The sequence below is a fragment of the Canis lupus genome, chromosome 20 (genome assembly GCF_003254725.2).
Source record: "Canis lupus dingo isolate Sandy chromosome 20, ASM325472v2, whole genome shotgun sequence".
Taxonomy (NCBI): domain Eukaryota; kingdom Metazoa; phylum Chordata; class Mammalia; order Carnivora; family Canidae; genus Canis; species Canis lupus.
Window position 1 is genome coordinate 49718929 of NC_064262.1, and position 20677 is coordinate 49739605.

General features: G+C 56.1%; 5 protein-coding genes across 12 annotated transcripts; 3 read left to right on the plus strand and 2 right to left on the minus strand.

Annotated features, from left to right (window-relative positions):
• Positions 1 to 268: 268 nt before the first annotated feature.
• Positions 269 to 5504, plus strand: FBXW9 (F-box and WD repeat domain containing 9). Of its 2 annotated transcripts, XM_025457683.3 has the most exons (10): positions 280 to 777; positions 1890 to 2029; positions 2108 to 2236; positions 3179 to 3291; positions 3377 to 3468; positions 4343 to 4491; positions 4574 to 4687; positions 4810 to 4899; positions 4990 to 5055; positions 5130 to 5504. In XM_025457683.3, the coding sequence occupies exons 1-10, from the start codon at positions 369 to 371 to the stop codon at positions 5202 to 5204; spliced, it is 1377 nt and encodes a 458-aa protein (XP_025313468.1). In that variant the 5' UTR covers positions 280 to 368; the 3' UTR covers positions 5205 to 5504. The 2 variants fall into 2 exon arrangements, with proteins under 2 accessions (XP_025313470.1, XP_025313468.1); XM_025457685.3 differs by lacking the exon at positions 4810 to 4899 and having other exon boundaries at positions 269 to 777.
• Positions 5505 to 6047: 543 nt separating this feature from the next.
• Positions 6048 to 10545, minus strand: GNG14 (G protein subunit gamma 14). 3 transcript variants are annotated; one of them, XM_025457694.3, is made up of 3 exons: positions 10242 to 10545; positions 6313 to 6405; positions 6048 to 6230 (listed from the first exon to the last, which is right to left on the minus strand). In XM_025457694.3, the coding sequence occupies exons 2-3, from the start codon at positions 6403 to 6405 to the stop codon at positions 6105 to 6107; spliced, it is 219 nt and encodes a 72-aa protein (XP_025313479.1). In that variant the 5' UTR covers positions 10242 to 10545; the 3' UTR covers positions 6048 to 6104. The 3 variants fall into 3 exon arrangements, with proteins under 3 accessions (XP_025313479.1, XP_048954430.1, XP_025313480.1); XM_049098473.1 differs by having other exon boundaries at positions 10172 to 10545; XM_025457695.3 differs by having other exon boundaries at positions 10167 to 10545.
• Positions 10546 to 10799: 254 nt separating this feature from the next.
• DHPS (deoxyhypusine synthase) lies at positions 10800 to 14330 on the plus strand. 5 transcript variants are annotated; one of them, XM_035703595.2, is made up of 9 exons: positions 10800 to 11006; positions 11616 to 11780; positions 12013 to 12134; positions 12218 to 12314; positions 12390 to 12476; positions 12865 to 12970; positions 13050 to 13171; positions 13998 to 14041; positions 14124 to 14330. In XM_035703595.2, exons 1-9 carry the CDS (start codon positions 10800 to 10802, stop codon positions 14260 to 14262), a joined length of 1089 nt encoding a protein of 362 aa, XP_035559488.1. In that variant the 3' UTR covers positions 14263 to 14330. The 5 variants fall into 5 exon arrangements, with proteins under 5 accessions (XP_035559488.1, XP_025313471.1, XP_035559484.1 ...); XM_025457686.3 differs by having other exon boundaries at positions 13050 to 13153; positions 13916 to 14041; XM_035703591.2 differs by lacking the exon at positions 10800 to 11006 and adding an exon at positions 11106 to 11259 and having other exon boundaries at positions 13050 to 13153; positions 13916 to 14041.
• On the minus strand, positions 14225 to 18695 carry WDR83 (WD repeat domain 83). The gene is made up of 9 exons (XM_025457690.3): positions 18555 to 18695; positions 18357 to 18477; positions 18152 to 18257; positions 17557 to 17605; positions 17356 to 17482; positions 15953 to 16020; positions 15749 to 15857; positions 15558 to 15672; positions 14225 to 14527 (listed from the first exon to the last, which is right to left on the minus strand). The coding sequence occupies exons 1-9, from the start codon at positions 18655 to 18657 to the stop codon at positions 14378 to 14380; spliced, it is 948 nt and encodes a 315-aa protein (XP_025313475.1). The 5' UTR covers positions 18658 to 18695; the 3' UTR covers positions 14225 to 14377.
• Positions 18696 to 18958: 263 nt separating this feature from the next.
• Positions 18959 to 20397, plus strand: WDR83OS (WD repeat domain 83 opposite strand). The gene is made up of 4 exons (XM_025457693.3): positions 18959 to 19091; positions 19207 to 19312; positions 19826 to 19923; positions 20013 to 20397. Exons 1-4 carry the CDS (start codon positions 19042 to 19044, stop codon positions 20077 to 20079), a joined length of 321 nt encoding a protein of 106 aa, XP_025313478.1. The 5' UTR covers positions 18959 to 19041; the 3' UTR covers positions 20080 to 20397.
• The last annotated feature ends 280 nt before the right edge of the window (positions 20398 to 20677 follow it).

The window sequence follows — 20677 nt, forward strand, 5'->3', positions numbered from 1 at the left end:
GAATCCCCGTACGGCCCAGGCGGCGAGCTCGGGGGCGGCGCTTCTAAGCTCAGCGGCGCCGAGAGTGCCTTGGCCAGCGCCGCGCCGCAGCCAGCCGCCCTCGCATCAGCCCCGGCGCGGACTCCTGCTTTAACAGGCGCTGGAAGCAGGAATCTGCGTTTTCCAGCCCAGGGCCGCCGCAGCTGCACCGCGGGAAGCCTCAACACTGCGGGATTCCAGGGTCCGGCCGGTTTCCGCGCGTGCCGCTCGCTTCCGGCCGGCGCCAGCGCGTCATCACGCGGCGCCGGAAGTGCCTTCGCGCTGCCTTGGAGACGGGACGCGGGGCCCTCGGCTGACACTGCCCGGCTGGCCGCGCCCACCCGGTCGCCATGGAGCTGCCCCCTGGGCCACGAGACGATCCCCGCGCCTGGGACGATGACTCGGAGCCGGAGCCGGAGCCGGACCCCGACGCGCAGGCCGAGGCTTACGTGGCCCGAGTGCTTAGTCCGCCGAAAGCGGGGCAGGCGCCCCTGCGCGCCCCTTTGCTGTCCGCGCCAGTCGCGTCCCCTGGCGCCCTGGAGCCGCGGGCGGCGTCCAAGGGTCCGCCCGTGGGGGTCCCGGGACTGCTCAGCCTTCCTCCGGAGCTGCTGCTCGAAATCTGCGCCTACCTAGACGCGCGCCTGGTGCTCCACGTCCTCCCGCGCGTGTGCCACGCGCTGCGCGACCTCGTGCGTGACCATGTCACCTGGAGGCTACGCGCGCAGCGCCGCGTACGCGCGCCCTACCCAGTTGTGGAAGGTGCGCGCGCCTGGGGGCCGGGGTCGGCTGCCCAAGTTAGGCTGGGGTGCTGTGAGCACAGCCTGGAGCAGGCTTCCTGGTTGTCCTGGCTTGGGTGGACGCTGAGGTAGTCATCGATGGCGACAAAGCCCCTGACCTCTGGGTGCACCATGAGCCAGACGCTTGGGGTCCTGGGTCTGTGGAAATCTACCCTGGAGGGCTGGGGTCCCTGAACTCAGAATCCAGCGATGCTCAGGATTGGGGTCTGGTGGTACCAGGGCCTTCACTGCTGGCTGGGGGTTGACACAGGGACTTGAAGTCTCAGCTGTTGGACTCTCTTGGGGCTCAGAATAAGGCCAAGAATCCTCTGGGTATAGATGCTGAACTAGAACCTGGTGATGCCAAAGCTCCTCATCCTTACAGTCTTGACCTAGGTAGGGGCGAAGCATGGGCCAAAGGCTCAAGCCTCCAACCTTTGATCCAAACCTAGAGGTTTGGATCCCTGGCACCAGCAATCACACCCTAGCCCAGGGTCTAGCCTAGTCTAGAGGCTGGTGGTAATTTCTCCTCTCCCTGAGGTCAGATCCCTGGGGAATAAGACAGCTTGGGGACCTTGAATTGATGGGGCTGTCCTGAACAGCATGACAAACAGTTGCTTGAGCCTCATTATACCACTGAATCTCTGCACCTAGGCCTTGAGTTCTACATCTTGACAAGGCCCCCAGGTTTACAGATACTAATTTGAGAACACTTCCCTGGGTTTGGTTAAGATTATGGAGGCAAAACATCCTAGTTCCGATGTCTAGCCTGAGGGTTGAGGCTGGACCTTAACACCCTGAGGCTATTATCCTCCACATTTGCGTTGGGGTTTGAGGCCTGCAAAGGTGATCCCGAGGCTCCAGTTACCCAATCTTTGGAAACTGGGGTGAGTAGTCCTACCTCCTTGGAAGGTGGGTGGCTGGTGGTCCCAAAGCTAGATCCTGGGCCTTCTTGGGTGGGGTGAGGGATCCAAGTGAGGTTTTCTCCAAGTCTGGGGAAGGCTGGGCTTCCTGGAAGCCAAGGGTGGGCTTGGACAGCTGGTGTCGATGTCAGGATTCCTGCCCACTGGGGACCCCACTCCTGATGCCCCACAGAGGAGGACTTTGACTGGCCAACAGCGTGCATTGAGTTGGAGCAACACCTGTCGCGCTGGGCAGAGGATGGGCGCTGGACTGAGTACTTCTGCTTGGCTGATGGGCACTTTGCTTCCATTGACTCGGTCCTGCTGCTCCAGGTGAGGTGGGGGATCGGCGGGGGGGGGGGCAGCCAGGGGGGGCCTGGGTGACTCTGACAATACTACCTCTCTTCTCAGGGTGGTGCGCTTTGTTTGTCGGGCTCCCGGGATCGCAATGTCAACCTGTGGGACATGCGGCAGTTGGGGGTAGAGCCCAGCCAGGTTCTAGTCAAGGCCCTGGGAACCGAGAAGAACAGCACCCACAAGGTGAGGGCTTAGGGGGCCAGGTGAGGGCAGGAGGGGGTGAGGCCTGGGGAGGATGCCATGATTAAGGGCATGGGTTTTGGCATCAGATGTAATGGAATTAAACCCTGCTCTGCCATTGTTAGTGTGGCATCGGGTGAGATGTAGGACTTTTGTGGGCCCCTATTTCTCTGTCTAGGGGTCAGTTAGGAGGAGGATGAATGAGATGAATATGCCCTGAGAGCTTCCCTTAGGCTGGAGTACACAGCAGGCACGCTGTAGATGTCAGGTGTACCTTGAGAGGCACAGGGCAGAGCAATGGTGAGGCTGCCCGCCGTGGGGATCACAAAGCTCTGAGCATGGCTGTCATCTCACGAGAAGTGGCCATGGAGGAACACCACCACCACCACCAATCATTGAGGTGGTCTAGGTCGGTGGCCAAGAGCTTGGTCTCAGAGCTAGGCCACTGGGTTCAGATCCCCACTCTGCTACTCCCTGGCTGTGTGACCTTGGGCAAGGGACTCAACCTCTCTGTGCTCCACTGTCCTCATTACAGTACTCTCTCCACAGAGTCTGGGGAAGAATAAGTTAGTCATCAGCCAGTGCTTTGTGCCTATTAGCTCCTGAGGCAGGGGCTGTTTTTTGTGCCCATTTTCCCAATGAAGAACTTGAGGAAGGGCACTTCCCTTGCCCAGGTCATGGAGGGGAGGACCCATCCGTAATCACACTGTTAGGTGGCCTCAGACCACCACTGGTGCTGAGCCTCGCAGGGACCTGACATAGGAATATTATTCTGTGTGGATGTGCACGTCCTGCACTCTGAAGTCAGACAGACCCATAGACCTAAGTCCTAACCTCTACTTGGAGCTGACTTGCTCTGGATTCTTAGGTCAGTTGTCTCCCTCCTCTGACCCTCAATTTTGTTACCTCTGAAATGAGGGATGATGACATGGGTCCGGTCTGCAGGGCTGGGTGTGGTCGCTGGCAGCGCTGGACCACCGCGTGTGCTCTGGTTCCTGGGACAGCACGGTGAAGCTCTGGGACATGGCAGCAGATGGGCAGCAGTTCGGCGAGATAAAGTGTGTGGGGTCCTGGGCAGGGAGGCGGGGCAGGGCTGGGTCCTGCCTACTAACAGCCTGAGCCTTGTGCTCCTTGTGTTCCCAGGGGCAAGGCAGCTGTGCTGTGCTTGTCCTACCGGCCTGACATCCTGGTGACTGGCACCTATGACAAGAAGGTGACCGTCTACGACCCCAGAGGTGGGCTGGGGGCCCTGGAGCCTAGGTGGGGAGAGGAGGGCTGCCTGGAGTCTCCAGGGTCATGCCGGGGAAGGGGACACTTGGACCTCATCCCCGCCTGGCTGGGGTGACGGAGTCATAACAGTTCCTGACCACTCCAAGTGGCCTGTGCTGGGGCAACAAAGACAGCTGGTGGGGAATGGGTGTTGGGGCAGAGGCAGCCTCCTCCACCTGGGTGTTGCAAGGGATGGGAGGGCTCCCAGAGGAGGGTCCTCTGAGTGTCAATACTGTGGGAGGTGGAGCAGCCCCTAAGAACCTTGGTTCCCCACTTCCTAGCTGTCAAGCTTGAACCTCAGTTTCCCCATCTGTAAAATCTGGATAATAACTCTGGCCCCGTAGGGTTAATAGGAGATGACAGAAAGAACCTCAGTGGATTAAACATTAGTTTACATAAGAAGCCTAGGATAAACAGTGCCCAGCATACATGCCTTTTCTGTTGCTTCTTTCTTTATCCATTTGTACTATAACTGAAGGGCTGGGGGTCTTCACCCAGGTGGAGCCAGAGGGGGTGGGGGGTCACGGTGGAGGCTTGTCTCAGACCCGCCTGCAGGCGGAAGCATTTTATGCTGGGACCTGCTGAGGCCTGCACTGTACTGAGAGCAGATGGGGTTGGGACGGCAGGCGGGAGAGGGTGCTGAGGGCTGGGGGTCCTGGGCGGCCCACCTCCTGCAGGGACAGGACAGGAGAGAGACAGGATCACATGCGGGAAGGGATGCGGGCGGGAAGAGCAGACCAAGGGTTGTACCAGGTGGGATAGGGGCCCTGGGGCCCAGTGGAGGCCGGGCAGCCTCTGAGGGGCTCTGATGTCTCCCTCCTCCCCGCCTCACTCGCGAAGTCGGCCCGGCCCTGCTGAAGAGCAGGCGGCTGCACTCAAGTGCGGTGCTGGCGCTGCTGGCGGACGACCGGCACATCATCTCGGGCAGCGAGGACCACACGCTCGTGGTGTTCGACCGCCGAGCCAACAGCGTCCTGCAGCGACTGCAGGTGGGCCCTCCCCTGGGGCCCAGAGGGACCAGGCTGGGGCTGGGCCTGGCCTCAGCTGCTCTGTCCCGCATCCCTCCCACAGCTGGACTCCTACCTGCTCTGCATGTCCTACCGGGAGCCCCAGCTCTGGGCTGGTGACAACCAGGGCCTGCTGCACGTCTTCGCCAACCACAGTGGCCGCTTCCAGCTTGTCCGGGTCTGCCAGGGTTCCTGCCCATGCCCGACCATCCCCGGGCCTCCTCCCTACCTCGTGACCCCTGGGTGGGCTGACCGTGGGAGAGCCCTTACCTGAGTGTCACCTGTCCCTCCTTTCTGCAGTCTTTTGACGTGGGCCACAGGTCTCAGATCACAGGGATCAAACACTCACTGGGGGCCTTGTACACCACGTCCACTGACAAGACCATCCGGGTGAGGCCCCTAAGACAGGCGCCTCCCTACCCTACCCTACCCCTGGCAGCTGAGGTACACTCATGACCTTTGCCTGTTGGCCCTTGCCAGGTGCACGTGCCCACGGATCCACCAAGGACCATCTGCATGCGAAGCCACAACAATGTGCTGAATGGGGTAAGACCCTGCCTTATGCCCCCTGCCCGGCTGCCCAGAACGCCCCTGACTACCTATGTCCCTGCCCTCCCCAGATCTGCGCTGAGGGCAACCTGGTGGTGGCTGCCTCCGGGGGCCTATCCCTGGAGGTCTGGAGGCTGCAGGCCTGAGCTGCCAGACGTGGAAGTGGCGGTGGATCTGCCGGCCCACAGGCTGGGCCGCAGCCTCTGTTCTCGGGGGACCTTCCCCCGTGTTGGTGCTGTCTCTGCCTTCTCCCAAAGCCCTGAGGCACATGGGGTCCGGGCCATGGTGAGGCAGGGTCCTTGGGCTGTGCCCCACGCCAGGGAAGGTGAGGTTGTTCAGGCCCACCCAGGGGACGGCTCCCTCCCCTGGGCCCTGTTTTTGTTAAGGTTTGGATACCTGCTTTCCCTTGAGAGCGAAAGAGAAATAAACCTGATGTACTGGTGTCACCTGAGGACTCCGCCTGTGCTTGCTTGGGACTGGGATGTGCGGGGCATGTGTCCGTGGAACAGTCATAAAAACCTTGGTGGCAGCCGCTGTTTTATCCAGGTGTAATGTACCTGTTCGAGGGCCTTTCTGCTATCATGGTCACGTGTGTGTGTCACTGGGGAGGGGATGTGGCTGTGTGTTACAGTAACCCTGTGTGCTGGTGGATGGGGGTGTGTGTGAGGAAGAAGGAGACTCTTGAGGATGTGTGCACATTTGTACAATGGCACCTGCGTGTGACATGGAGGGGTGTGTGATGTGTGGTGGCACTCTACCCTAGAGTAGACTGGGACTCTGACCCTAGCTGTGTTTGTGCAGTGGGCCAGGAGATCTACTAACCTACCCCATTGGTGTGGGAGGAAGAGGGGTGGGGAAGGTGCATGCTCTTCCCTCCAGGGGGGCCAGGATGTGTGTGCTGCTGGGGCCACAACCCTAGAGTAGGCAGGGGAGGGAGGCTGTCTGCAGGCCCCCCTCTGCCCCCACTGAAGCCTGGCTAAGCCACGTCCTGAGGATCATTCACTTCATTTTTATTGAGGCCATCTGGGTAGTCAGGGCCATGAAGGTCACAGGATGGTGCAGGGCTTCTTCTCCTTGAAGGGGTTGGTGGCAGCTGGGATGCCCACAAGGAAGGGGTCACTCTTGGCCTGCTCCGTGCAGAACTGCAGCAGGTCGGCAGCCGCCTTGGACACCTGCAGGCCAGCCTGGTCAGTCGGGCCTGGGCTGTCCACCTGCCCCCTCACCCAGACCTGCCCATGCCACCCTGGTCCTCACCTTCACGCGGTCGATGCCTGCCTCCATCCGCAGCTGCTCCACAGCCCGGCGGGCCTGCCCGATGTCGCTGCCAATGGCCACCTTGCTGGACATCTGTGGGGAGAGTGAGCAGGGTCAGAGGCATGAGGTTCAATTCCAGACCCTGAGCCATACAGCTGAGAGTCCCTTAAGTGCCTCCTGTGTCCCCCGGGGACTGTGGGAAAGGGGTGGTGGTTCCCCAACCCATCAGGACCACATACTTCAGCTAAGGACTCCGGCTGATTCCTGACTGCTCAGTCCTTCAGCAGCCCGGCTCTGGCTCCCTCCCCTGCCAGCCTGGCCTCTCCTGCCCCCTCCTCCCCTCCCCCCGCAGAGACTTTGAAGCCAGGACACTCATGGAGTGAAATGTCACCACGAGCAGCAGCTGCCTCAGCTGAGGGGGTCCCTGCCCCAGGGGGCCCAGTGGCTGCCCTGGTGTCACATGTCACCTTGGCTGGGGGAGTGGAGGGGGCCCCAGCCTCTTACTGCCCTGGTTAAACCTCAACTAATGGGCCCCAATAAGCCTCTTTTGGCAGCCTCTGCACCACCCACCCCCCCCCGCCAATACAGAGTATAACCTGGCTCAGGTGCAGCCCTGCCTCTCCACTCCATCTACACTTATCCACAGATAACTCTGTCCACTTGCTTATGCTGATGGCTTCCTCTGTCCCCATCCTAGTACCTTCCCTGATTTCAGATCCATCCAAAGAACTTCCTGCCTGCTCAGTCTGTCATCCTGGTGTCTCAGGTGTTTGCTGGTAGCTCAGCTGAACTCAGGACTATCTACCCCCTCCAGCCCCGCCCCCAAATTCATCACCATCCACTCAAATGCCCTGGGGCCCAAATCTTGGAACTCCTTCAATCCTCCCTTTCTGGGGTCCCGACATCTGATTCTTTCTCAGGACCCATCAGATCGACTTCAAATTAGGTTCTCAGTCTGGTCACTCCATGTCTGTTGGCATGTCCCAGGTCCTGCTCCCACCTCTGTGGCCGGGACCAGTGCAGTCGCCTCTGCCCTCGTCCCCCCTGCCCTGCCCTTCCCCACTGCCTCCATTCTCAAGGCAGCCAGTGGGGTCTGGTAAAAAAGAAATCACTTTACAACATGGATAAACCTTGAGGTCAGGTCATATATTAAGTAAAACAAGCCAGCCACAAAATGACCAATAACCTATGATCCTATGTGCGGTCCCTAGAGGAGTCAAATTGAGAGACAGAAAGTAGATGGTGGGGTGGTCAGCACTGGGAGAGAGAGGGGAGGGAGATTTAGTGTTTAATGGGGACAGTTTCAGTTTCGGATGATGAAAACACTTCAGAGATGGATGGTGTAACGTTTGTACAACAACATGAGTGTGCTTAATGCCATAGAACTATACACTTTATTATTTTTTTAATTTTTTATTTATTTATGATAGAGAGAGAGAGAGAGAGAGGCAGAGACACAGGCAGAGGGAGAAGCAGGCTCCATGCACCAGGAGCCCGACGTGGGATTCGATCCCGGGTCTGCAGGATTGCGCCCTGGGCCAAAGGCAGGCGCTAAACCACTGCGCCACCCAGGGATCCCAGAACTGTACACTTTAAAATGGTTATGATGGGGCAGCCCGGGTGGCTCAGTGGTTTAGTGCCACCTTCAGCCCAGGGCCTGATCCTGGAGGCCCGGGATCAAGTCCCACGTCAGGGTCCCTGCATGGAGCCTGCTTCTCCCTCTGCCTGTGTCTCTCTCTCTCTCATGAATAAATAAATAAAATCTTTAAAACAATAAATAAATAAAATGGTTACACGTTTTATGTTTTATATAAATATAAATACACATACGTATACATATTGTGTATATATGTATACGTAAATAAAATTTTTATTTTTAAATATTTTTTATTTTTAAAAAATAAAAAAAATGACTTAATACAAGTTTTAAAAATTGGAAAAAAAAATCGGAGTGTTTCAGTCCTTTTTAAAACTCTCCAATGGTTTCCCAGCCTCTTAGAATAAACCATCTTCCTTACTACAGCTGAGGGCACTCTGCTCTAGTACCTTCTATCTGCTCTGAATTCACTTTTTGGTTTTTACAGGTTTTATTTTTAAGTCACCTCTACATCCAATGTGGGGCTTGAAGTCACAACCTCGAGATCAAGAATCACATGCTTCACTGACTGGGCCAGCCAGGCACCCCCGAATTCACTTGATCAACCTCTTTCCCTCCTTCATTCCTCATGGATCACCCTCATGCCCTCGTGTGGGCTCATTCATTTGTTCAGCCTATGTGCTGAGATCACAGTATGTGCTTGCCACTGCATAGAGTAAGAGAAACAGGAGTGAAACCAGACAATCCTGCTCACAAGGAGCAGCCGTTCTAATTAGGGAGGGACACGCAAAAGCAAACAAAATGTATCAAGTGCTTTGAAAGACAATGACAAGGGATGCATGCGTGGCTCAAAGGTTTAGAGCCTGCCTTTGGCCCAGGGCATGATCCTGGAGACCCAGGATCCAGTCCGACATCAGACTCCCTGCATAGAGTCTGCTTCTCCCTCTGCCTGTGTCTGTCTCTCTCTCTGTGTGTCTCATGAATAAATAAATAAAATCTTTAAAAAAAAAAAAAAAGAAAGACAATGACAAGCAAGGTAAGGGTGGAAACAGGTGATAGGAGCAGGCCTCTTGGATGAGGTAGTATTTAGACAGAGGCTCAGAGGACAAGGAGCTTGAGAAGAGGGTTTCCAGGCAGAGGGAATAGCAGGTGCATCATCCCTTGGTCAGGAGATGAGCTTGGCGGGTTCTAGGAGAGCGAGGAGGCCAGTGTGGCTGGAGAGGAGGAAGTGAGGGCCAGTGGAGAGAGATGAGGGAATGGAGGGAATTGAGCAGGCATCTTCACAGGCCAGGGTGAAGACCTTAGGTTTTACTCCGAGGGAGAAGCCACCATAAGAGAGTTTTAAAAGGAATGATGTATCTGGCTTCTGTTTAATGAGCTCTCTGGCCACAGCTGGGAGATGGATTGGAGGGAAGGTAGCCCAGCGTGGAGGCTGAGAGAATGGAGAGAAGCATCTGGATACAAATACCCAATCAGAATGTTGTACATCTAAAACTAATAGAATATGTTAATTTTATCTCAATAATAATAAAAAGGCACCTGGAATTGGGACCTATTTTGTGGGCAGAACTTGGCGGAGGTGCTGAGGGATGGGTGAGAACAAAGGAGAGAGGTCAAGCTCAGTTCTCCAGTGTTGGGTCTACTAGGTGCATGGAGGGCTTATTTGCTGAGTTGAGGGCTTTTTGATGAGATGTGGAAGACTGCAGGGAGATCAGCATTAAGTGGAGTGGGAGCTGAGGTGGTGAGTTTGAGATCCAAGTGGGGACTGTCAAAAATGTCAGGGAGGATGTTCTCTTCCTCCAGTTAAGTGGGCTAATCTCTGACCTCAGGACTTTTGCACTGGCAGTTCTCTTTCCCATTGGGGGATGGTGGGGGAAAGGCCTCCCCAAATCTGCACATATGGGGCCTTTCTTGGCTTTCTGGCCTTGGCTCAAATGTCACCTCCTTGGTGTCCTTCCCTAACCACCTGTCCCTGCAAATAAGGCCATCAACCCCTTCAACCACCCCTACCTCAAAAACACATCATGTTTGAATCCTCAATAGCACTAATCACTATTGTGGTTAGCTTTACTAGCTCCCCAATCAAACTATGGACTCCAGGAGGGCAGGGTCTGCATCTTGTTCACTGATAAATCTGAGTCGCCAAACACAGAGCCCAACGTATGGTATAGACTCCATAAATTATAAAGTGCCTGGTTAAAAGATTCCCCCTGGACCAAACCCTATGCAGGGCTAGGAGGACCCATGAGATACAGACCTCACCTTCGAGGGTCTCACAGTCTTGCTGGAGGGAAAGAGAGGTCAGCCCTGGATCCCAGAGGAGGTCCCTTACCCAGAGGACGGTCAGGGAAGGCTTCCCAGAAGTGACGGCCGCAACTACCAGGGGAAGACCAGAGGGTTACGCAGCATGTGGAGGCTCTGGTACGGACAGCGATCACTACACCATTTGATGAGAGACGCTCAGGGCCAGAAATTATCTGACATTTCCTGATGACTCGAATCCTGTCCTAGGGCGACGTCTAAGAAGCCATCCTCCTTCCCAAAGGGACAGAAACGAATGGGAAAGCGCCGCGCAACGCGGTGGGTCTCCAGCAGGCGGCAGTGAAAGCAGGACTCTTCATTCATCTCGGGCTGACAAGACGCGAAACAGGCAATAACGGCTCCTCGCGGCTTCCATATTACGGAAACGCATGCGCAAACATGGCCGCGCCCTGGATTGTGGGGCTCAAAGAGTCACGTGACCGAGCAACTTCCCGTCCCCTTCTGCAGGTTTTCCAGAGCCCTACTTCCTGCACTGTCATATAGAAGCGCGTGCCGGGGCTTAGTGCGTTTCGAGGCCGCTGGAGGCCTGGTCTGGGCGGCTGTGATCTGAGAGTGCGGCCGCGGGAGCATGGAGGGTCTTCCGGAAGGGAAGGCACCCGCGGCGGCGCTGGCCGCTGTGCTGAAGCATAGCTCGGCGCTGCCCTCCGAGAGCTCCCAAGTCCGAGGCTACGACTTCAGCCGCGGCGTGGACTACCGTGCGCTACTGGAGGCCTTCGGCACCACTGGCTTCCAGGCCACCAACTTCGGGCGCGCAGTGCAGCAAGTCAACGCCATGGTGAAGCCTGGGGCGGAACTTCCTGGGTTGAGGGGGTGTGGCCTCCAGTAGCGGCAATGCGGTACTGGGGGGCGGGGCTCCCTTGAGAAGGAGGCGTGCCCTTTGTCGGGCGGCCCAATAGGTGGAGAGAGGCAGGGTCCATTCTGGGCAGCGGTTTCCGTGCTGGGGAGAGGACCTTGTGCCTCCCCATCTCCATAGCATCCTACCATCAGGATGAGGTTGGGACTGATGCTAGATAGGAGGCGGGTTGTAGGTAAGGAGTGAAGTGTTCTGAACGGTGCGGTTGAGGAGGAGCCTCAGTCAGGGCGGGGTCTGGGCTCAGATTTGCTTTTTCCAAAGGGGAAAGTGACCAGGCCTGCAGAGGTAGTGCTCTCCAGTTCCTTGAAAGGGGAATAAAACCTGAGCGCGTGCCTTGAGATTTGGGCGGTGAATGGGGCTGAGCCTGCGCAGGGGGCGTTCGTTCCTTGGCTTCAGGTATTCCAAGTAGAAGTGTTTCCTTATTCCTGAGTGGGCAGGCCCCGGGGCTGGAGTCTGATCCTGAAACCCACTTGGAGCCCTCGGGCTAGAGTTTGGGGCCAGAGGGTAACTTGACTCTGCCCTTACACCTAGATAGAGAAGAAACTAGAGCCGCTGTCGCAGGATGAAGACCAGCATGCAGACCTGACCCAGAGCCGCCGCCCACTTACTGGCTGCACCATTTTTCTGGGCTACACATCCAATCTCATCAGTTCAGGCATCCGTGAGACCATCCGTTACCTCGTGCAGCACAACATGGTGGGTACCTGGCGGGGTTGTGGACTTGGCCTCTCTAGGTCTTATGGGCAATAAAAATTATTGGCCACTTAAATGACAGGGAGACAGGATTGTTTTAAGCGGAGGAACAGGATCTTTTATTTTGCAGTAGAGATTTTCCCAAGGGTCACTGGATTAGTGTTGGGAATGAGGAGCCCTACCTGGCATGACGGCAGGGCCCCTCTTCCTGGGCCAACCTGATTTGTGGCTGCAGGTGGACGTCTTAGTGACCACAGCTGGCGGTGTGGAGGAAGATTTTATCAAGTGCCTGGCACCCACGTACCTGGGCGATTTCAGTCTCAGGGGGAAGGAGCTACGTGAGAACGGGATCAACAGGTTCGGGGCCCTGAGTGATGCTGGGCAAGGGAGCTGGGCTGAGGATCCTGGGGCCCGATGCCCACATGCCTCATGTTCCGCAGGATTGGAAACCTACTGGTGCCCAATGACAATTACTGCAAGTTTGAGGACTGGTTGATGCCCATTCTGGACCAAATGGTGCTGGAGCAGAACACAGAGGTGGGGCAGGAGCACCCTGGGGGTCGGTGTGGAACTGAGGCGGCCCTGCTGGCTGAAGTCAATGTCTCCTCCTAGGGTGTGAAGTGGACACCTTCCAAGATGATTGCCCGACTGGGCAAGGAGATCAACAACCCAGAATCAGTGTATTACTGGGCCCAGAAGGTGAGGGACTAGGTAGGGCAAGGGTACCAGGCCTTGGCACATGTTAGCTTGTTTCACCTTCATAGCCACCTGGAGAACCATTTCATCATCTCCACTCTTAGGTGAGGAAGCCAACACAGATGTTAGTTTGTCTGAGGCTGCGGTCCAGCAGTGGGAGTAATGAGAGCTACCATTCTCCACTGGTTTTGTCTGGTTTCATCACATATGCTTCATCTGTGATGGAGATGCTGTTGCAGTCTCCATTTTACAGTTGAAGAAGCTAAGGCCTAGAGAACTTAGTAAGCATCCTGCCTAGAATCAGGCAGAGAGGAGGGGATGCCACTGGGATGGGGGCCAGTCTGCCTCTGCTGGGCTCTGAGCTTGTTGCTCTCATCTTGCTGTTCCCTAGAACCACATCCCCGTGTTGAGCCCAGCGCTCACAGATGGCTCCTTGGGCGACATGATCTTCTTCCATTCCTACAAGAACCCAGGCCTGGTCCTGGACATTGTTGAGGGTGAGGTGCTAGGGCCACAGAGGAGCAGGGGAGGTGGGGTGGCTGTGTCCACTGCCTGACCACAATGCTCTTCTCCCAGACCTGCGACTCATCAACACACAGGCCATCTTTGCCAAGCGCACTGGGATGATCATCCTGGGCGGGGGTGTGGTCAAGCACCACATCGCCAATGCCAACCTCATGGTGAGTGGGGACACAGTAGCCGGTTCCTAGTGAGGGTGGCACTCGGGCTTGCCATACAGACCTGTGCTAAGCCTACGCCATGTGCCAGGGCAACAACTGTAGACTAGATAGGCCAGGATCCCTGTCCTCCTGGACTGATGTTCTAGTCAGGGAGATAGGTGGCAAGCAAGTGATGTGCATGTCACGGGGCAGTTAGCTGCTGTGGGAAAAAAAATGAGGGATGACAAGTGCAAGAGAAAGAGAAAGGAGTGCTGTTCAGAAAAGGGAAGTTCTGGGAAAGACAGCCTGTAAACAGAAAACAGCCAGTGCAAAGGCTCTGAGGTGCCTGAATTAAATCAAGGGACAGTTAGCAGGCCAGTGAAGGGGACCGAGACAATTAGCAGCAGGAGCCTGGCCTCTAGGGCTGCCAGTTGGGTGCTTATAGGTGCACCCTGGCCTCTATAGGGGGAACAAATGGCAGGTCTTGGTAAGGAACGATGGGGCCAGGATAGGAATCTTCTTTGTATTTGGTGGCAGCCCCTGCAGATGTGGGAGAGTTGTTGCTACATGGTTGGTGCTTTTGGGGCAGCTTTGCCCATTGACCCTATCAACCTCCAGCCTCACACTGCTCTTGCATTGGCGTGGGGCCCCCCTTCCTACAGAGTGAGGGGCCACTATGAGCTTTGTTCATGCAGGACACGTCCCCCAGCCTCTCTAGCTAGTGCTGTCCCCTTTCCTGTCTCCAGTGACTGGCTGACCAGCTCACCATGCCTCTCCCCACAGCGGAATGGGGCTGACTATGCTGTCTACATCAACACGGCCCAGGAGTTTGATGGCTCGGACTCTGGTGCCAGGCCTGACGAAGCTGTCTCTTGGGGCAAGATCCGGGTGGATGCACAGCCGGTCAAGGTGAGGGCCAGTCAACTGGCCAGGGTGCGGTCTCCCAGAGTGTAACCACAGATCCTGTGGTTCACCCAGGTCCCCTCTGCAGGTCTATGCTGATGCCACCCTGGTCTTCCCCCTGCTTGTGGCTGAAACCTTTGCCCAGAAAAGAGATGCCTTCATGCCTGAGAAGAATGAAGACTGAATGGCTACAGCTCCAGGAAGTCTCCCCCTCCTCTATTTATTAGCTTGCACACCTGGTCCCTCCCTCACTCCTTGGTCAGCTGCGTGTCTAGAATAAATGGTCTCAGTCATCCTTCTGAGTCTGCGTCTGTGTCCTTGGTAACAACAGGTCCTCCACCTTCAGCCTGTGCCACCCTCAGCCTCATAAGCCTCCTCCCGCCAGCAATGGACGCTGCCCCCCATGGCAGTCAGCAGGCAGGGCTCCGTGGGGTGGTAGGCCAGTGACTGTACCACGCCGGGACCCACAGGAAGGGCCAGTGCCAGGGCACCCTGTGGAGTGAAGGGGTGGGGGGTGGTTATAGTGTGTCTCTCCCCTGACCTTTAGCCACCCACCTCTAATTGCTTCCCAGGCACTACAAACTTGATCTGCCCCCAAATGAACCCCGCAGTTATTCCACCCTCCCTGGTGCTCAGGCCAATCATCTTGGGAGTCTTCCTCTTTTATACCTCCTACCCCTTTATCAGTAAGTGCCCCCCTGGCCCTGCCTTTAGACCATATCCAGACTCCACATTCAAAGCCACAACTTGCTCCAATCCTGTGGTGTCTGTTCCCAGCTTCTCTCTACACCTGCTGCCATCCGGGCTCTACAGGCCACTGGGCTGCCTCCGTGCTCACTTCTTTCATCACCTTGCAGTCACCACTCAGCACATATGGTCTGTCCCACAAGCAGGCCCCAGATTTCTCTTCCCACTTCAAAATGTCCCTTCATGTGCCCTCTCCTCCAGGGTAGATTCTAGTCTAGTAGACTCTTGAGAAGCATGCAGGGCTCTGGCATGTTCTTAGTTGCCAGAGAGAGCCAGCCCCTCAGGTCTCCAAGGCCACCTCCCCCCCCCCCCCCCCCCAGATTCCTCCATCCTCTTAGGAGGATTACTTTCCCTGGCCAAGCCCTGGCCCTACCCCATTAGGCTAGAAGTGTCTATTCCCAGCCTGACATCCCCACCAGGCTTGAGACACATCAGGACAGGGCTCACAGGACTTGGGATTAGAAACCACGGGGATGCTCAGAGGCAGCTTAGGTTTCTTGAACCACAGCCCCATCTCAGCTGGGGTCCAATGTGGCTATTGGCCTTGTTCCACCAGGGTCAGTCCCAGCGTCTTTCTGTCTCCTGATCAAAGTGTACCACACCTCCAGGCCTTAGTATGCACTGTTCCCTCTGCCAGGCATGCCCTTCCTGTTTGTCCTCTCACTCACTCCTCTAAGCCTCTGGCGCTAATAGCATTCCCTTTTGCAGGTGTGGGAGTGGTGAAGGTAAAGACAGGGCAGGCACCCTGGTGAGGAGTTGGGATGAGGAGGCTCACCTCTACCAGGTCCCAGAAGTACACCTTTCCATCCTCGGAGCAGCTGACCACGTGTGTGTCACGCTCACTCAGGCAGCAGTCCAGCTTGTACTCCTGGTTCTTGTGGCCTGTGTACCTGTGGGTAGGTGGAGTTAGGAGGGCTTGGGTCTTAGCAGGGGTTGGGGAGGGACCCCACGACCCTGAGAACTCACTCGCCCAGCAGCTCCCCTGTGTCCTTGTCTAGAAGCCGCAACGTGGAGTCCAAGCTGGACACCAGGGTGCACTGCCCATCCCGACTAAAGCAGGTACAAGTGATAGGACCTGAGGGGTGGGGAGGGGTGCAGGTGGGTGAGGCTGGGGCCCCCTTTGTTGCCCCCCTCCCAGCCCTGTCTGCCCCACAATCCTGCCATACTCACTGCCCACATAGTCTGAGAAGAGCTGCCCCATCCTCAGGTCATAGCGCCTCACCCGGCCGTCAACGGAGCTGCAAGAGGATGGATCCACCTGAAGCATCAACTCGGGGCAGTAGGTCCATGGCTCCCCGTACTCTCCCTGACCCTGCCAGGACCCTTAGGGTGGGGAGGTGCTGGGCTTGCCCTTCATGTGCACTCTTCACTGTCAGGCTCACACTCAAGACTTCGCCGTGGAAAATAAGCATTGGTAGTAATTCATGAGTGGAATTCCAGGGCACTAGCTTTGAGACTTATACCCAGGGCCAATCAGGACCTACTCCATCTGTTTTTTTTTTTTTTAAATTTTTTTTTTTAATTTTTATTTATTTGTGACAGTCACAGAGAGAGAGAGAGAATGAGGCAGAGACACAGGCAGAGGGAGAAGCAGGCTCCATGCACCGGGAGCCTGACGTGGGATTCGATCCCGGGTCTCCAGGATCGCGCCCTGGGCCAAAGGCAGGCGCCAAACCGCTGCGCCACCCAGGGATCCCTACTCCATCTGTTTTTGATATGTACTAAGTATCCTCTCTGTGCTAGTCCTTGGGACACAGCTGCAACAAAGCTAGGAACACTTTCTTCCATCAAAGAGCCTTGCTGACTGAGAGTCATCTACGAAGGTCACCCCAAGGAGGTGACCTCTAAACTGGGACTTGATAAGGAGACAAACACGTGTGGTCCAGGAGGAGATGTGTGGGAACAGATGAGGCAATAGACTGGGCAGCCCAAACTAGTGGGAATGGCACTCCTTTGCATTGTGGCAGCAAAAGGGCAGCCTTTTTTGGGAATTTTAATTATTTGCCTCTTGCAACCAGAATATTAACCCTATGTGGGCAGAGATTTTTTTCCTATTTTATCCACTGCTGAGTGTTCACTGACTAAAAAAGTGGTATGCAAGAGATGCTCAAAAACACTTTCAGTAGAAAGGGAGTCCAGGTAGAGGAAGAGCAATTGCAAAGGTCCTGAGATGAGAGCATGATTAGTATATTAAGAGAAATGAGACCTGGATTGAATAAAAGCTAAAAGATCGGCAGAGACCAGACTGTGCAGGGCCTTGTAAGCTAAGGTGAGAAGAGTTGCTTTTATTTTTTTTTTTTATTTTTTTTTTAATTTTTATTTATTTATGATAGTCACAGAGAGAGAAAGAGAGAGGGGCAGAGACACAGGCAGAGGGAGAAGCAGGCTCCATGCACCGGGAGCCCGATGTGGGATTCGATCCTGGGTCTCCAGGATCGCGCCCTGGGCCAAAGGCAGGCGCCAAACCTGCTGCGCCACCCAGGGATCCCGAAGAGTTGCTTTTAATCTGAGTAGAGAGGCAGCAGTGATCCCCGGGGGCACCAGCAGAGGGGTGAGGTCCTGGCTCCACTCACCCTGACAGGACCTCATGGTCTGACACTTTCACACTGGATATGCCATCCCTGGCTTCGTCCAGTGTCTGCACCGGCTCAGGCCTCCGAGATCGGCAGTCCCAGCATCGTATGCTGGAATCAATAGAGCCTGTGAGGACCAGCATGAGGTAGAAGTCAGGTTTGGGCAGCAGGGGCAGTACCCTGCCTAGGCCCCAGACTCACCAGACAGGATGACCGTAGCCTCTTCATTAAACTGGACCGTATTCACCTTCTGAGAAACAGGAATTGCCACTCAGAGGAAGCTGGACTTTGGAAAACTGAGATTAAGGCAGGGTTCCTGATGCAAGTTAAAGCAAGGGAATGGGGGGGTGGGGGAGGCGTTGGATATAAAAATGCCAAAACTTAAAAAATAAATAAATAAATAAAGCAAGGGCAAAGGAGGGGTGCCTGGGTGGCTCAGTTGGTTAAGTGTCTGCCTTCGGCTCACTTTCTAGGGTCCTGGCTCAGGTTCTGGGTTCTCAGGGTTCTGGGATCGAGTCCCCTGTTGGGCTCCCTGCTCAGTGGGGAGCCTGCTTCTCCCTTTACCTCTGTTGTTCCCCCTTGCTCATGTTCTCTCTCAAATAAAAAAAAAAAAAAAAAAAAGAGGGGGGGGTGGGGAGGTGAAAGGTTTTGGGGAAATTGCATGCTGGGCCACTGGGAAAGGATCCTCACTCTGTAATAGGTGGGGGTGGAAGGAGTCTTTGTCATCACCTACACGATAATGCGGGCCTTCTCTGACATCAAGGCTCTAATGAGGGCTCTTCTTGTTTGTACTCACCCCCGCGTGGCCCCGGAATTTGCGAACGACCTGCCCCGATGCCACATCCCACAGCACCACCGCCTTGTCCCCGCCGCCGGAGCAGAGACTACTGTTGTCAAACGAGCTAGAGGACAGAGGAAGGAAGGTCAGTGCTGACCTCAGATCCCGACCTCTGCACCGGATCACGCGGCCTGGCCGCCCACCCACCGCCCCAACTGCTCACCCGGCCGCGTCCAGCACCTCGTAGCCGTGGCCACTGTACGTCCTCAGCAGCGTCCCTCGCAACGGATTCCACAGCTTCAGGGTCTTGTCGCTGCCGCACGTCAGACAGTAATTGCCATCCACTGGGGAACAGCAGGAAGGGATCAGAGGGCTGCGGACCTCAGAAGGCAGGAGAACCCGGAATGAAGAGCGAGCTCACCATTAAATCGTACAGCTCGCACTGCCCCCTGCCCGCAGTCCAGGGTCTTCACCCGTTTTTGCGGCAGCTCCGGGCCCCGTGGTTTTGGCTCAGGGAAAGCCATCGTTTTTGGGACCCCTTCGTCGCCGCCTTACATCGGTTTGCCCCGGAGCTTCCGAACCCTCGGAACCCACGCTTGGATGTAACCTTATTGTCTTCCGTAGTCTACTTCCTATTTCTCACTTCCGGTTCAAAGGTTTGGCTTTTTCGGGATAATATTGGGAATACCGAAGTCTGATTCCAGCTCCCAGGTTTCTTTCCCCACTTCTTGTTTTCAAGGAACATTTTTGGTCTCTTCTAATTCTGTCCCCCGGCTTGGAGGAGTCCTGGCCCCCGCCGCCAGGAACGGAAGCTCGAAGACCGAGGGTGTCACTCCAAAAGCCACCCTCCGTTTCTGCGCCGGAAGCTGCAACTCCCGCAGCGGAAGAGGCACGACCTCCGACCTGCCATGTCCACTAACAACATGTCGGACCCGCGAAGGCCGAACAAAGTGCTCAGGTGAGGACCCCGACGTCATGGGAACAGGGCTCGGGCTGTGGGGCGAGGCCCAGGGAAGCGCTTGTCCATTTCGGGGGCGGGACTCGAGTGCCTCTGACCCTTGAGCCTGCCGCAGGTACAAGCCCCCGCCGAGCGAGTGTAACCCGGCCTTGGACGACCCGACGCCGGACTACATGAACCTGCTCGGCATGATCTTCAGCATGTGCGGCCTCATGCTCAAGGTGGGCGGCACCGGGTTTCCTCCGGCATCGCTTCGCCTGACAGCGAAGCCCGTGGGGGCAGCGGATTCGGAACCGGGCGGGGCCCGCGCTAGGGGGCGGGGCTTGGGCCTGGCCGGGGGCGGGGCTTAGGTGCTGCTGGGCGGAGAAAGCCGGAGCGCGGGAGGGAAGGAAGGTAGGGGTGGGTACCCGAGAGGTCAGTTTGAAGGCGGGGCCAGGTTTTAAAGCAATTTGGAGGGGCCTCCTGGAGAAAGGATGGGGTTCTTAGCATCACAAGTTATGTCACAGGCCAGTCTTAGGCCTGAGGTTATGTGCTGGGGTCAGAGACGCAGGCCAAGAGAGTAGGACGAGAAACTGGGTACCTGGAGTAGGCTACGGGATTCTTGGGAATGAGGGCCAGGCTGTATCCGGCGGAATCAGTGGGTTGGAACCTGTGCCTGGGGTTGGAACCCCTCTGGAGGCTCATTAGTGTGCCTGTCACTGACCAAATACCCCCATCCACCTTCCTTTCCCCAGCTGAAGTGGTGCGCGTGGGTGGCCGTCTACTGCTCCTTCATCAGCTTTGCCAACTCCCGGAGCTCTGAGGACACTAAACAAATGATGAGTAGCTTCATGTGAGTCTAGGCCTAGAGACGGAGGACTCCTGAGTAGTTGGAGAGGGGGACCCAAGCCTGCCTGGACTGACACCTCTTTCCCTTTTCAGGCTGTCCATCTCTGCTGTGGTCATGTCATATCTGCAGAACCCGCAGCCCATGACACCCCCCTGGTGATGTCAGCCTAGGACTTCTCTCTACACATTCCCCCAGGCCTGGCCCCTGGCTGCTCAGCCTCTGCCCTCAGCTGCTGTCCTGGGCTCCCCTGAATGAGGTAGTCTCCGGGCTTGCAGCTGAATGGAGGGAACCTGACCCTTTCCCTGGGATTCTACTTCTGCTGGGCAGAGGGGAATACCTTAGGCCTACCCTCCTGCCTGCCTTCCCCACCCTGCCTGCTGCTGGGGGAGATGCTGTCCATGTTTCTACGTGTATCTACTCGTCTTTTTTGTTGTTGTTTAAACCAGTTAATAATAAAATTTTGCATTCTGGCTGTTCTTTGCGACCTCTCTCTTCTGTGCATTTGTGGGTGCTCTTCCTGGTGGGGGAAGGGCTTCAGATCCTCCAACTCAGTCAGGCCTATGGTGGGCCTCTAGCCTGGAGCCTTCTGGTCGTTCACTTGCTTATTTCACAAGCCTTGTGACTTAAGTCAGCTGCCAGAGACAGGACAGTGATCCCTGTCCTCTGGCAACTCAGCAGATGAGCTCTGCTAACCTGAGGAATGTGGGCTTTGATTTTCTTATCAGACTAATCGTGTAATATCTGAACTGGATGGACT

Excerpts from the sequence above, each read along its gene's own strand:
- FBXW9 (XM_025457683.3), top strand. The coding sequence starts at position 369 with ATGGAGCTGCCCCCTGGGCCACGAGACGATCCCCGCGCCTGGGACGAT. Across the intron at positions 3,292-3,376 it reads CAGCAGTTCGGCGAGATAAA|GGGCAAGGCAGCTGTGCTGT; the intron begins GTGTGTGGGGTC and ends TTGTGTTCCCAG. Across the intron at positions 5,056-5,129 it reads ACAACAATGTGCTGAATGGG|ATCTGCGCTGAGGGCAACCT; the intron begins GTAAGACCCTGC and ends TGCCCTCCCCAG.
- GNG14 (XM_025457694.3), bottom strand. The coding sequence starts at position 6,405 with ATGTCCAGCAAGGTGGCCATTGGCAGCGACATCGGGCAGGCCCGCCGG. Across the intron at positions 6,231-6,312 it reads CAGGCATCGACCGCGTGAAG|GTGTCCAAGGCGGCTGCCGA; the intron begins GTGAGGACCAGG and ends GCTGGCCTGCAG.
- DHPS (XM_025457686.3), top strand. The coding sequence starts at position 10,800 with ATGGAGGGTCTTCCGGAAGGGAAGGCACCCGCGGCGGCGCTGGCCGCT. Across the intron at positions 11,007-11,615 it reads TGCAGCAAGTCAACGCCATG|ATAGAGAAGAAACTAGAGCC; the intron begins GTGAAGCCTGGG and ends CCTTACACCTAG. Across the intron at positions 14,042-14,123 it reads TGGATGCACAGCCGGTCAAG|GTCTATGCTGATGCCACCCT; the intron begins GTGAGGGCCAGT and ends TCCCCTCTGCAG.
- WDR83 (XM_025457690.3), bottom strand. The coding sequence starts at position 18,657 with ATGGCTTTCCCTGAGCCAAAACCACGGGGCCCGGAGCTGCCGCAAAAA. Across the intron at positions 18,478-18,554 it reads GCGAGCTGTACGATTTAATG|TGGATGGCAATTACTGTCTG; the intron begins GTGAGCTCGCTC and ends GCTGTTCCCCAG. Across the intron at positions 15,858-15,952 it reads CTTCTCAGACTATGTGGGCA|GTCCTATCACTTGTACCTGC; the intron begins GTGAGTATGGCA and ends CCCACCCCTCAG.
- WDR83OS (XM_025457693.3), top strand. The coding sequence starts at position 19,042 with ATGTCCACTAACAACATGTCGGACCCGCGAAGGCCGAACAAAGTGCTC. Across the intron at positions 19,313-19,825 it reads TGTGCGGCCTCATGCTCAAG|CTGAAGTGGTGCGCGTGGGT; the intron begins GTGGGCGGCACC and ends TCCTTTCCCCAG. Across the intron at positions 19,924-20,012 it reads CAAATGATGAGTAGCTTCAT|GCTGTCCATCTCTGCTGTGG; the intron begins GTGAGTCTAGGC and ends TTCCCTTTTCAG.